Source organism: Drosophila subobscura, chromosome O (assembly GCF_008121235.1).
Source record: "Drosophila subobscura isolate 14011-0131.10 chromosome O, UCBerk_Dsub_1.0, whole genome shotgun sequence".
Lineage (NCBI taxonomy): Eukaryota > Metazoa > Arthropoda > Insecta > Diptera > Drosophilidae > Drosophila > Drosophila subobscura.
In genome coordinates this window covers 7,000,757-7,015,438 of record NC_048533.1, presented here as the reverse complement: position 1 = coordinate 7,015,438, position 14,682 = coordinate 7,000,757, and the positions used below count along the sequence as shown (strand labels likewise).

The 14,682-nt window shown below is 42.1% G+C and overlaps 1 protein-coding gene across 2 annotated transcripts in view; it reads right to left on the bottom strand.

Annotated features, from left to right (window-relative positions):
• The window catches only part of LOC117898629 (homeotic protein proboscipedia), a 32,322-nt gene that overhangs the window by 7,924 nt on the left and 9,716 nt on the right, over positions 1 to 14,682 (bottom strand). For both annotated transcript variants that reach the window (XM_034808188.1, XM_034808189.1), the window contains exon 3: positions 12,161 to 12,175. In XM_034808188.1, the coding sequence (XP_034664079.1) occupies positions 12,161 to 12,175 (15 nt within the window). The remainder of the gene's footprint in view (positions 1 to 12,160; positions 12,176 to 14,682) is intronic.

Here is a 14,682-nt window from a genome sequence, read left to right as displayed (position 1 = left end):
CACAGTCGGGGGGGATAAGCCCAGCACACTGGTCGGCCCAGACAAACATTTCCGCTCCAAAACTTTACTTTAATGCCACGACAGAGCTGCCACAGTCGAAAAAGATAAATTAGAGAAATATATTTAATGACTTTTCATGACCAGCAAATGTCAACAAAACAGCAGACAAAACTGTGAACCCCCGGGAGGAGGATTGTTTTGATCAGGACTGTGTCTGGGCTGTTCTCCGACTCTGGAGGTGTGAAAATTTTTGATTAATGTTTACGAAAATGCTAGGGAAATGTGTAAATATCTTAGGGAAAGGTATTTTCAGAGATAGGATCTCCAGAGTAGGCGCTGAACCTGTCTTTTCCAATGGAATTATCGGTGGCAATCGTGGCATGAAGTTTTCATTCACATATTTTGAAGATGGTCAGAAAAATAGGTATATTCCGCCACCAACTCGCATTGAGAAAAAGTATACATCTTTTTATATGACACACATTTTGTACCTTTTTTCATTCCTCTTATCAAAAAGCCATTAAGCAGCGCCGTCGAATTCAAAGAAAAATAATTTTCAAACCATTTTAAATTTGTTTCATATTTGAGTTGTGTTTGTTTTCTCCGCCATTTTCCCATTCATTCATTTATAAAAATTGAATAACAAAGAAGCAAAGAGACAGAGAGAGATAGAGATATAATCAGGGGGAATACTTTAAAGCGGCACAAATTGAAAAACTTTCAACATGGCCCATGGACTTTTCACTGTACATAGAAATATATATATGTTTGCGATATTTACGATTTTATATAGATACAATGTCATTTCATACAAAAGACCATGTGTTGTCGAAAGAAAAACACAGAGGGAGAGAGAGAGAGAGAGAGATGTATGTATTGCTCTTCTGCCATGGAAATATAAAGGAAAGCTGTTTGGTAAAAACTTTTTCCAACGCTTAAGCCGTGTTCCCTGGCCTGTGTTCTCGTCCTCCCCTTGGAGCTGGCTGTCATTTTGGCCTGGTGCTGGGATTCCACTTCTCCTTCTGCCGCACTCCACATTCACATCCTTCTCCTGCTGCCACATCTTTCTCTTCTGCTTGGCTCAAAATATGAAATCCATCAGGGATGGATGCTAAGAGCTGTCAATCAAAATCAGCGAGGGAAACTTTTTTTCCATCCCCGCGCTCTCTCTCTGCCCCTGCCATATAGAAAATTTACATTTCCTGGCGCTCTCCCATACTCTCATCCCTTGGTGGATTATGTTTTTGCATGTCTGCCAGATTGAAAGCGAATTAAAAATGGGAGAGAAGCCGGCGAAAAAAAAAACTGCTTAAAGCTTCATCTCAGTCAATGTAAAATTAATGTCAATTTAAGAGCCCAGCCTCGATTCTGTCCATTCGGAAATTGATTTTCGCAAGATACCAAAACTAAACCAAAGCTCGACACGAATGCGATTACACGGAAAAGTATCATTGAAGGCACAGAGAGGCAAACTATGGTGTGCTCCACGTTTGGACAATACTTAGTTCCACCTTAACGCCCATGTTAAAGATCCCAAGGCAGTCACGCAGGTGGAGATCCAAGGCAGAGTCTTTCAGGTGGATCGGCAAGGTAGTCTCTCGGGCAAAGCAGACCCATTCGAAGTCTTTCAGTGGGATATCCAATTGTGTGTCCAAAGCAGAAGCTGCAATACCCAACAATAGGCCCCATGACATGACATAGGAGGGGCCTACCATGGAAAGCCTCTCGCTGTCGCGGTTTTCGCAAACAATGGACAAGAAAGCGTGCCGCCATAGAAATGAAAATGATTAGTCTCCTTGCTTCAGGTTGCATGAAAAATTATTTAACGAGTAAATTGTAAGGCAGCGCACAAATGCTACTCAAACACTCACAGCTACAGAGATACAGATACAGATAGGGGCCGGACAAAGACAAATACTGAAGCTGAAGGCCAAAAATCAGCTTATGATCGTTTGAAGTCTTGACACCTCAAAAAGCCGGCAGCCAGAGCTTCTCAGTGTCCAGCGAATGAATGAGTATGAATGATGTGGCCTAGAGATGGCATCGTGATTGTTCGGAGAACATGCGATAGGAGCGCGAGGCACTTAGGTAAGTACTGCGATGATTCCGCAGGTATACATTTAACTATGGATTTTATTCCATTCATTCGAGTACTCTATCCACTCTATCCTCCTCTCTAGCGACAGAGTTTGGACTCTAGAGCACCAGCCACACAGCAATGGCCGACTTCTTAACAAAATACTTATTTCTCTCTTTTTTTTATGATTAATCAATATTTTGTGTTTGAGTTGCACACAAAAGCGTCGCCAGGCAGCAAGCGGCAAGCAGCCAAGTGGCAAGAGGCTCAAACTGACTGACGAACGGATCTCTCGGGCATTTCTTTTCGGTCTGGCTGGCTGACTGCGGCAACATTTGACAGATCAGCAGCGTGCGCTGACAGCTTTTGTGTGTCGTGTCTCTGCTGCTCTTCTGCTTCTCTCGTTCTGTTGTTTGCTGTTGGCAATGCCTGAGCATAATTAATGATGCGCGATGAGGTTTTTCGGGGGGCTTTGGTTCGGCTTTGGCAATGGGGTTTTATTGTTCCCTGATCATCGCATTGGTTTCACGCCACTCCACCTCCACCTCCACCCGCCACTCGTTCGGCTTCTCTTTTTCTATGTGAGAATACATTTGTTGCAGCCACTGTACGATATTGATCTTGCTCTGAAATGAAGCCTGAATTCTGGCCTTTGATTGATCTGGCTACTGTTTCATTTTCACGGTTTATTGCTGATGAGTTATTGAACATGGAAACCAAAACAAAAGCCCCAAGAGTTGGGGGTAATAATTTGGTTTGTGTGTGGTGGGGAATGGCTGGTGGCAATGGAAGCCATTATGAAGTTGGGCAGCGAATTGTAATATTTTTACCCTCTAGGATAACTTTTTAATCTTTCTTTTATTGGAAACATTTTCATCAAAAATTACCTTCCTTCGTTACTGTTTTTTAAATGCAATAAAAGTCTCTGGGCTCAGTATGCTTTCATTTGAGTTTCAGCACAGCAAATTGAAATATTCTTAGATTTTTCTTCTGCTCGATTTGCGGCACATTAAAATGCAAGTAATTCAGGCTCCACCCCCAACAGAAATGGGATGGCTGAGACGGGGGATAAGTAAAGCGCCAAATCATGGCCACCGCACCCCAAAGGAAAAACCACAAACCGGAGACGCTCCAGGAAATTGCCGCATTCCCTGGCATTCCGCAGACTCGACCTGTGGTCAGGCTTCAGCTCCGCCCCAAGGCGCAAAATGGAAAATATCTGCGAATGTTTTGCAGTGGGGCTGGGGTGATAGAGTGGAGATCCAAGTGACTGGAAAAAAGTTGCCTTGAAACAACGAAAATAATGCCTCATTTTTTCTTATCGCCGCAATAAAGCAGAATAAACGCTTCATTTCCATTTGTCTCGCAAGCGAAGCGCCCCGAAGCCAACTTCAGAGTGGCCGCGTCACTTATGGCAGTGGCAAGGAGGCAAGGCGGCAAGGGGGATTTGTGGCAAAGATCTGTGGGTTGTTGGCCACCCAGTTGTTGGCTGTTGTCCGTCCACAGAAGGTCCGTCAGAAGGTAGCACAATGTTAAGGAGAGGCAGGAGGAAGAGTGCCAGCAGCAAAGTAAAAAAAAAAGTAAAGAAATAAAATAAAAACCGTTTACACGCGAAGTTTGCGTACTTCTTCTTATACACTTTAAAGGGGTAACATGATTTAGGAAAGGCTTTTGATATGGAGAGAAGTCTCGAAACTACAATCTCGAGATATATTTTGACACAATTTTCAATTTTGTTTCTGCAAATGAAGTTCCAAAGGAAGAGCTCTGAATCAGATTACGGTTTAAATATATTCTTCTATAACCCTTTGAAATGTTTTCCATATGCAAACGCCGCCAGACCTACAAATCTTCAAGAGTATCCAAACCTTCGCCTCTCAACGCTACATTTTCTCTTCTTCTCTATATCTTTCTTTTTCTTTTGGCCATTTTCCTGTTCTTGGACCTTCCTCTCCTCCATCATCGTTGGTTTTCTTTTGCCACTTCTTGAAGCGGCATTTTTATCGCTTCGCAAGTTTTGCTGCTTATTTTAAACACGAACAGCAGCAGCACCAGAAGCAATAACAACAACAAGAACAGTCCGAACCGGCGGCATGAAAAAATTATATTCATTGTGGAAGAAACAAAAAAAAAACCACATTGGAAAAGGAGGAAAAAGAAAAAGCAAAAGTCACTTCCGGCATGCCAAAAGGAAAACGCGAAAAGTCTGCGACGACTAAAACTAGAGGGAAAAAAGAAGGAATAGGTTGCCGAGACAGGGAAAGAAGAAAGCGAGAGAGAGAGAGAGAGAAAGAGAGTAGAAAGGAATTAAGGGGAGCGGCCAGCAGTAGAAGTATTTACTTCTAATTAAATGGAAAATGGTAAATATTTGATATGATTGCTGCAGAAAGTAGTTTTCAATTGGAGAAAATAATTGAGCATTCAAGATCTGACTTTAATTTTTCAGAAAGAGGGAATTATAGATCAGCAGAGAGGTCATAGACGGTACATACAATTCTTAGTAATGTCATAGACAGATCATAAAATACGCGGAAGAACTATGACAATCATATGTATTTCCCTTATATTAATACTTACATTATTTTTCTACCCAACTATCCGTTCTATTACAATATCACAGACACAATTTCATTGCCAGGCATATATTTTTTTCAATTACCCCATTGCTCGTTCCATTAAACACTTCCTTAAGCGATCCTTACCTCAAAGCTTACTACTCCCATTTCGATCTTAATGACCTCTTGGCCAATTAGCTTTGCATATTTGCACACATTTTGCAACATTCTAACTAAAGCTTTCATCACACAAACCACTTAACAGCGAAAAACTATTTAAAAATGCTATAAATCTTCGCTCGATAAAATGGCGGGGGGCCTGCTGCTATGTGACTCTGTGGCCGGGCTAACAAACACAAATTGGTTAATTGACACAATGCTATCTACTATGGCTAAGCAATTCATACCCTTCCTTTTTTATGGTAAGGTATATTGGTTTCTGCGAAATCAGCTTAACCTTTTTCATTCTTATTTAAATTCTCATATCTGCATCTATGCAGAGACCACCCATAAGTCTCATCTTCTTGCATTCTTTAACCTTTCCTATCCTTATTCTAAAGCGTATCTTTCGTTCGCCTAACTTTAGTCGTAGCCACTTTCTTTTTAGTTCGCGTCTAGCGTGTTTCGTAATCAACAAGTTTTAGTTTGTGTGCGTGCGTTCCTCTGTGCCTGTCGCAAATGCAAATTAATTAACGGCTGCGGCAGCCGCTTTAATTGCGGGTCGGCTCCAGCTACGACTCCGACAACATGGCGTATGCGTGATGCCCCCGCCTGGGTACCCTTGCGATCCGGTTTCCGATAATTGAATTTCAACGGGTGTTCGCATGCGTTCAAAATGCTGCAGCTGTGTGGATAGATTCTCGTCGTCGTTGTCGTCTCTCTCTCTAGAGACTGCTGCTGGAGCCTCCAATTTGCCACAAGCGCCGCCTTTTCGATATGAGTTATGGGGCACGAAACGCAAGTTGCAGCCAATGGTTGCCATGTTCTGTGCTCTCTGGCAGTGCGTAAATTTGTCCCCTAAAATATGCTCTGTTCTTGTGGTGGCTGGTGTGGCTGCTCTTTTTGGTTTTGCTCTTTTGCTCTTTTTCCTCTGTGCCTTTTGGCCAATATTAACCCTGAAGTCAAAGTCTTGAGACATAAATCATTTAAATCACTGAAACCTGCAGCCTGCCTGCCTGTCTGACTGCATGGCATGGCATGGCCTGCCCCCCCTGAGGTCCTTGCCAGCTCTGTTCTATGGCAAAGACATTAAATAAATCGCCTGCCTGCCAAATGTTTCACATACGAATTTGCCTAAGGAGCTGACTCTCCTCTGTATTTTTGGCCAAAAGTTTTGCATTTTGTCTTGCTAGCCGTCAAAGTTTCCACCTTTCCCCCCTGCTGGGGGAGGGTTCTCCATTCCATATTCTTGTCAACTCCCTGTGTAGCCCTCGGGGCATTACACACAGGTGGCGACATATGCTCTGTGTCACATAGTTCCATTGTATATTGTATGGCATGTACATTTATTTCCCTTATTTATGCATAGCTCTCTGGGCATATATCATTCATGGAAAGTGTTTTGCTAGTCAATTGAGCTTAGGGGACACATACTCGTATATTTCAAGGCAGTTGCTACGAAATTGATGAAATGATTGTGGCATTACGAGGAACGATTATGTGTCCATCGATGGGGAGTACGAATGAAGTGGAAATGTCGCTTTAAGATCTTAGGAAATTGAGGTACGAGTACAACACAAGTATTAGTTCTATGTGGATCTAAGCTGCATATATCATAGAAACAAAAGTGAATTATTCTTTCGTAGAACAGTTTCAAAATTTAATTCAATTTAACACATAAATGGGCAAAGCATTTTTGTCTTTTCTTTCTATTTTAGCTAATTTCCTTTCAACAATTGTCCATCACTGCCATCGATTCCATCAATAAGAGACAAAAACGAAATAATATCCGGGGAATCGTTCGGTAAGCGGGATTCCAGGGACTCAGGGGAGGACTCACTGCAAGGACCGAAGGATGCGCATTGCCTTAATTGAAACCGTTTAAATTGCAATTAATCACTCAATGGCGAGGATGGGCACGAATGTTGCACAGTTGTTGCCGAGTGCCGCAACGAATGCTCCACACACACACAAACACACACAGACACCACAGCGGGGCAGCTATAGATGGTGAATGGTGACTGGGGACTTGGTGGGGCCATCGGCATCTGCCTGAGAATTACTGTCACCGCAGTGACTAATTTTTATCCTTTTCCCTTTTTTGCTGCTTTTGTTTTAATTTCGTAGAAGCCACTCTCTGATGTCGAAGAAGCAGCCACAATCCCCGCACACAGCGGCGGCAGCGGTAACTGTTTAATCGCTTTCGACATGCAGATTTAAGTTTGTGGTGGTTTTTTAGGAGGTGTGGGGTGGGGCAGGCAAGAAGAGCGCTTTGATAAGTGAAAATATGGGCGACAACCGCCGCATGGGGCGGATGAGGATATGGCCAGAGCGGTGTGCCGTGGACCCAGAGAGGGAGAGGGAGGAACACCCGATAACACCAACCCCAAACCCAAACGAGAATCAAACTCCGCCGGACGCACGCACCGGATACGGGCTTGCGGATGAGCATAGGAAAGGTGTGTGGGCTCCTGCTCCTTCTGGCTTTCGTTCTCTGTGTTTTTTTTCTAAGTGGAAATAAATTAAAAATGGGTGGCATCCTCCTATTCTGGCTTGCTGCGCGTCTCGACTACGTCTGCCACACGCCTGCCCTGCTGCCTCGACGACGTTGCCAGCTTTTGGCTTCAGCTTCCAGGCTTCAGACTTCGGGCTTCTGGCTTTCGGGTAGGTAAAACTTTTGGATAAAACAGTTGAACTTCAAAATGTGAATTTGATTAGGATATTTGCATAAAATTCTGTTTCTGCGCCAAGTACACTCCTTCCAGATCCAGATTCACCTCCACCCTGAATCCTCCACCCACAACCCCCACCCAACAGTCAGCCATAAAAAATCCCCAAGAACATAAGCCATGGGATATGGGCGGAGGTGGAAGGAGGTGCTGTAAGGACTACGAACGAACAGCCGCTTGAGAGCCAAGTTGTAGCGTATGTTCGCTGCCGGAAAAGGAAGTATATAAGTCAACCTAGATTTGGTTTAGTAGCAGCTATCCTGATACCAAGGACAAATGGCCTTTCAGTCAGAAAACTTGTCGAAAAGCGGTCGCTCACGAGTATCGCTTTAAGAAGAGAGGAATTTAAATATTTCACGCTTAAGAGAAGCGCCAAATAAGTTAAGGTGAAAAGAGCACCATAAAAAGGAGAGTATCTTTAAAGTTTTATGGCTTTTGAATTTACACGCAAAAAAGGAAGGGACATTTCGTTGAGCAACTGCTTGGCGAGACTCTTTTAATGGGAAATCTCCAGCTTTCGAATTGTGAGTATTCTAGAAAGAAATCTTTTCGTTTATATGATGAAATCTCCTTAGGATTCTTTTTTCGTATAATTATATATAAATCAGATTTATCCTAATCCTCCTAATTGATCCTAAATTCAACCCAAACTCTTTCTAATTTTATTGTATTAACAATGTATATTTGTCATACATGTTCTTAATGTACCTTCGAAATAATTACAAAACTCTTCCATCCATGAAGATTTTCTTATTCCCTACACAATCCTTCAACAACTATATGTTTTCTGATACTACTATCTCCAATGTTTCCATAATAAATTATTCCCGTATCTGTCGCGTCCTTAAGCTGCACATGTCCTTATGCAATCCCTTCTAATAATGTCCTGCCCCTTTGGCTAATGTTTCTATTATCTTTTCGTAATCCCTGCCTCATAAACTCTCCCTTTCACAACGATTCAGCGCCCTCCCATGGCACCATAGGAGTCTTGGCCACAATTAGTCTCTTGTCCATAACTGCAGCTAATAGTCTCGTAAATAGTTTTTGGCCAATATTTACATGAGTTTGCCTTCGTCTACTGTTTGCTGTTTGCTCTGTTCTTTCTGTCTTTTTGTCTTTTGCTACCATTGTGAAAATATTTGTCTTCAAATTGTGGCCCATTGTCTCTTGTCCGCTGACGAGAAGAGGCATGGGCATTGGGCCCACTCGCTGTGCGTACGCATCCGCCGCTGCTGCTGCCGATGCTTCTGCTGCTGCTGCTGCTGTCCGCGAGCCATCGTTGACGTGCGTCTGTCTCATCCTCTGCTGGTTTTTTCTGTAAGGTATTTCGTCTGGCAGTCTGTCTCTTAGTTTTTATCTCTTTCTGTCTCTTAGTTTTTGTCTTCTTCTGTCTCTTAGTTTCTGTCTTTTTCTGACTTACAGTAATACCTCTCTATCTGCCTTACAAAACGTGTTCATTACAATCCTCCGTTTGTTCGAGCGCTGCTGCCGTTGCTGCTGCTGCCGCTGCTGCTGCCTTTGCCGCCGATCGGCCAAATGTGTCAGAGCTGAAACGTCATGATTAATGATGCAAACATGTGGGCCCTGGTCGTCCGTCTCCGTCTCCGACTCCGACTCAGAGCCGTAGTAGACATAGCCCCGGACTCGGAGACTCGGCTCAGAGACAACGATGAATGCGTTTACGAGGGCAGAGACAAAAACAGCCCGGGGATAGGGCAGGGCTTGGGATGGGTCTGGGGTCTGGTCTCTACTCTCTGGGTCCGAGGCCTGGTCATGGGAATGGGAATGGGAATCGGTACAATTTCATCAAGGTAAATTAGAAGACGAGACCAAAAACACGAGCACCCAAAATGTAAACATCGAACACTCGGCCGCCCAACACTCTCTGAACATTAGGCGAAATTAGAAATTAATCCTGCCACTGCAATCGAGGGGGAACGGAGCCCACAGTTGCAGAGGTAGAGGGGGAGACACTATCTGAAGGTCTCTGCTGCATGGGGGAGTGTTTTTTTGTGTTTTGTTTCTGGAGGCGGAACTTTAGAGGTCAGGGCAAAATTAATGGTAAATCCTCATGACGGACAAGCTGGCGCGTAGTCGTCATAGATGATCTATTCGAGGAGGTTGTTGGAAAAAGTAAGAGAACAATTGAGGAAGTCTCAAATTATACTTATCGTTGGACAAAAGGATGGCAAACATTAAATTTAATGTGGCGAAAAGTTTAGCCATACACAAAAAACTATTAAAATTAATAGAAAAACAGCTGAGAAGAGTTCTTATTAGAGGAATGAAAATTGAAAGGGAATTTGAAGAGTAGAAAAGTTAAAGAATAGTTTTGTTGCCAATTTCTGGATATTTGTATCTATAGTTCAAATATTCGAGGGTTTCAACCTAGTTTTTGAGCACTAAAAAGCGTGTAAATGTTAAAAGTAAAATCCCTTAAAAGTGTAATTATGTCTCTAAAACCTGGGTAGAAATTTTCCATAACAAAATTCTGTTCCACCTAAATGCTGGTGCATATTTTCGTCGTGTCTGCAGTGTTTTTTTTTCCATGTTCCTATTCAGTCCTCTATGTAAATGTATTGCATAAGTCTTATGTATCCCATGGTGTTTGTGTGTGCTCTTGTTGGTTCGCTGTGTTTGCATTAGATTCCTGTGAGGTAACCGACCGACAGCCAGCCAATAACCACACGACAATTCCCTGACCTCAACAGCAGAGTCCTTACACAAACACACAGGGCTCACAGGACACGCGGGAGAGGGTTGGACACACGCTCTTGGCCAAGCGAGTGGTTACAGTTTTGTGGCCCAACGGGTGGCGGCACGAGGGAGCAACCGATACAATAATTGCTCTGGGCCCCGGTCTTTGTTGCGGTCTTTTGCCGTGAATTATAAAAAAGCAAAGGAGAAAAAAACTACGAAAGAAAGAAGGAAAAAAAGCACACGAACAAGAACCGGGTATGTATAAAAAAGCCGCCATGCCAGAGCCATTCATTCATTCATGCTCGTGCATATGTCGGTGCTTTAACACACAGATATACACACACACATTCACACTCACACGTGCAGACAGGGGACGCAGTGGCCAAGTCATGCAATGGTCAGGAACCTCTGACATGTTCTTTTCGATCAGACAACGACCACCACTGAAAGGCCACGAAAAAAACACGAGAGAATTTCAAGAGAGAAAGAGAGATGGAGAGAGGGGATGGATGGATGGGGAGGGAGTGTGGTGGCCCAGTGTTTGTCATTGTGGGTATTCATGCAAGTGTTGCTTGCCCTTTCCACGTTCCCAGTGTGTTTGTGTGTGTGGAGTACCTCAATCATGTAATTATTTCCTCCGCAACGACCGCCACTACCAATACCACAAAAGCGTATAGAGAGCGGTGGGAGAGAGTGCTGAGTGCTGGTCAAGGCAGAGAGCGTGTGTACAGAGGTACACTGGAAGAAAACGTAAGCTAAATAGAATAATATCTTTAGATGAGGAAACCCTGGATATTCATATCTTTAAATCAATAATTAAATTTCTTCGATTGAAGAGTATTTGAGCGTGGATAAATCATTTTTATGACATCCACAAATTGATTTACTTTTTTCATTAAATGTGTAAGTTTCAACTCTTAGATTGAAGGACTTATGTATCAAATACAGCTCGCCAATATTTTTAATTTATGCTTTTACACTAAGCCTTGTTTATTCTGCAGTAATCATAATAATTTATATAAATTTTTTTTTGTCTATAGAAGCCCAAAAAAATGGTAGCGTGTTTGGTTCTCTCTATGTACAGCAATATCTTACTCCTCCTACCACTACCCCTCCCCTACTTCACTACTACAACAAAAAAACATCAAATAGGAATGGTCTTCATATACATACAAATAAACAAACTTATATTTCTTCTACATTTATGTACATATATACATATTTATGTACCTCTCCTCAACCTTCAATGTCTGCTGCAAGGCATTAAAAAACTTTTCGTGTTTTCGTTACTCAATTTAATTCAGGTAAAAATTGGTATGTTTTTTTCTGTCTCTCTTTTCTGATTCTCTGTTTGTCTCTGTGTTCCCTACCTCCCCGTTCCGTTCCCAAAGAGCAGACTTAAACTTTGGTCACGAACATGAAAAAGCGACGTTTCCGCTGAAACCGTCTCCAAAATGGTCATCCGCTTGATTGGTTCAATTTTTTGTTTTTTTCTTCCCTGTTTAGGTTCACTTTTTTCTCGGTTTGGGTCAACTCTAGATAATTTCGATACACAAAATGGTCGTTCGAGAAAACAAGTCCCTCATATATTTCTACAGAAATTATATTTGGTTTTTTTCAAGCGAAATTATTATACAATAATTATTGAAACTTCATGAATTTCGTTTTGCGGTTTTTTGGCAAAGGTTTCTATAGGCTGGCAAAAATGTTTTTAATAACATTTAATCAGGGCTTTTGCGGTTTTGAGGGATCTACTACCTTGAAGCGTATTATCTGTCTCATACAGCGAATGCAAAATGTATTTTTGGTTTCTTTGGTTTCTTTGGTTATACTCGTACTTTCAGGCCAATTGGAATATGTTTTTGTTTTGTGGTTGAAATATATTGTATGTTGCGCAATGGATGAGTAATCGTATTGTTTCTTGTAGGGGCAGTACTTACTTATGGAGTTATCACCTGAAATGGAGATACAGAAAGATAGTTTCGATTAGAAAATTACAATAAATTGTATGTAAGTGTTAGGCAAAAGACAATTTCCCTCCGAAAACGGTTAAATTCTAGTAAAAATGCAACTTTCTGCCCCAAAAACTTATTCCATCTTTAACTGTAGGAATATAAAAGATAACTGACAGACTAAATCGACAGACAAAATGCCAGTCACATTCAGGAGCTTCCATGTAGAAATGGGAATGGGAATGCTCCCTGATCATCGAAACAAAAATATTTGCTAATCATGCAGATGGTTCCCACTTCCTTTGATACAGCTGTGTCTGCTGCTGCCACACCAAAAATATCAAATATTGCTTATGAAACTGCATAAACTTGGGCCCCAGTTGGAAACCCCAAACCCCCACTCGGAATTAAGTTCCAGACGCTATTATTTCCGACAGCATGATTTTATTTGCCTTCCACCCATCTTCATCATCATCGTCATCATCTTCCAACCCCTTAGCTTCCTTCCAATAATAGACTGCGGAGAACTTCGCTTCCTTAAGACATTCTTGGACTGGGGAACTTCCCCTCTGTTTTTGCTATCGAAACTTCTCAATTAAGTACTGAGGGACCAGGAGGAAACTCCTTGGGGGTAGTGTCCACTTGACCGCTCGTTACGTGCTGCATGTGTCGACTGTGGAAACTTCCGCTTACCAAAAACTTTGAGGTTAATTATTTTCCACTTTTGAACCAAGCTAAACTTCAAAGAAAGAAAGTTTGCCACAACACACATGTGTACAGGGGATTCTTTATGGAGGAAAAATGCAGCAGCCCAAAAAACAAGCAAAAAGAATGCAGATACTCGTATGAAATGCGATGCATCACAGTCTTCTGCTGCCCTTACAGGTGACTGGAAACTATGTCGCAGGAGTCTTAAAATATTTACACACATCGACGAACATTTAATGGTTTTTTGGGTGCCACTTTATAGGTGCAATCATTTATTCTCTCAAAAGGTTACAAAAAGTCCTTTAAAGTTTGGTTAATCTGTTGTTAAAAGGTAAAAATATTGAATGGGAAATCACTAAGAACCTGAGGAACTAAAGAGCTTTGTTACGGTAGGAAAGGTAAAGAATTGAATAAGGAATAGGATCAAAAATCAGAAAATACTTGTTCAAATTATTATACAGCTGAAAGATTCTCTGTACGTTCTGTGCTGAATTTTGTAAATTTTGTGGTATAGTTAGAGTAAATGTTAGCTTCCTAGTTATTTTATTTTATGTCCGTTCTTTTATAATTGAAAAATCTTCATTACCATTTAGCTGCCACTCCATTGAGCGCCAACTTCATTACTCCCAGACTTTCGCTAGTTCCACCTCAAAACACTTTCTAATCATACTCAAAGACCATTTACCTAATTGAAAAGAATGTTTGTAGCGATATCCATCCATCCATCTATAGATGGCTACTTCTGCAGTTTAAAATTCCAATTCAAGGCAACGCCTTGGACAGTTTTTTCGTTTGGGAGAGTGTTATCGTTTCCCATTGCCATTCGTAGTCTGGAGGCCCATGTCCATGACTGACAGTCGAGTAGGTGTGACCATGCTACTCATTCATTCTGACAGTTTTCCCACCCACTCTTGCACACGAAACGCAATTTGTTGGATTGTGGGCTGTGCCCCATCGAGGAAAAGGTACAACCACCACCACCACCAGTACTATAGCTAAAAGGGTGGGGCAAGGGCAGGGACACGGGGCAGCAGGCAGTCAGGTTTTGGTGGCTTGTGGCGCCAAAAAGCATTTCTCGCAGGTCGCAGCGTTTCTTTCAGTTCTTTCTTCTTTCTCTCTGTGGTACTTATTTTTTTTGTTTTTTGGGATTCTTGCAACTAATTTTCATTTCCAGCAGAGTGCACCTTTCGCCAGCAGACAATATGGAGAGGCTAGGGAGGAGCATGGGCCGGAAAGCGAAGGAAAATCTTATTAAAAAGTGAACAGAGTGCGATAAAATTGAATTTGCATTCAAAAGCCATTAACCGCAGCAGTCACTCAGTTCTGCCTCTCCACCAAAACCAACTCTCACTCGGCCCCCCTTCTCTGTCTCCCTGTCCATTTAGCCTTTGGTTTTGGGGCAGAATTAAAAATAAGAAGCAAAAATCCTTGAACCGCAGCTTTAATGGTAAACGAAATTATTATTTCAAGCACATTTATAGTGGCGATATTTTTGCATTGTTGACATCTGTTGGGCCATAACAATACCCATACGTGATATATCCATATAACCAATAATTATTCTAGATATCACTCGACCGGAAAAATATTATTTTAATTGCATATCAATTTCACGCTCTTTAGGCCCCCCAGGCGGCCCCATCCATCCCCATCGAAGCAACAAATTGTTCGAAAAATCATTTGGCCAATGATCTGAACGATGGCACCACTTTTCCACCTCTCCACACCACCTTTCCCCCTCAATTTTCCTCCCAAACCCAGTCATCAAATTAAAGCTAAACGATTTTGGGGCCGGCCCCATT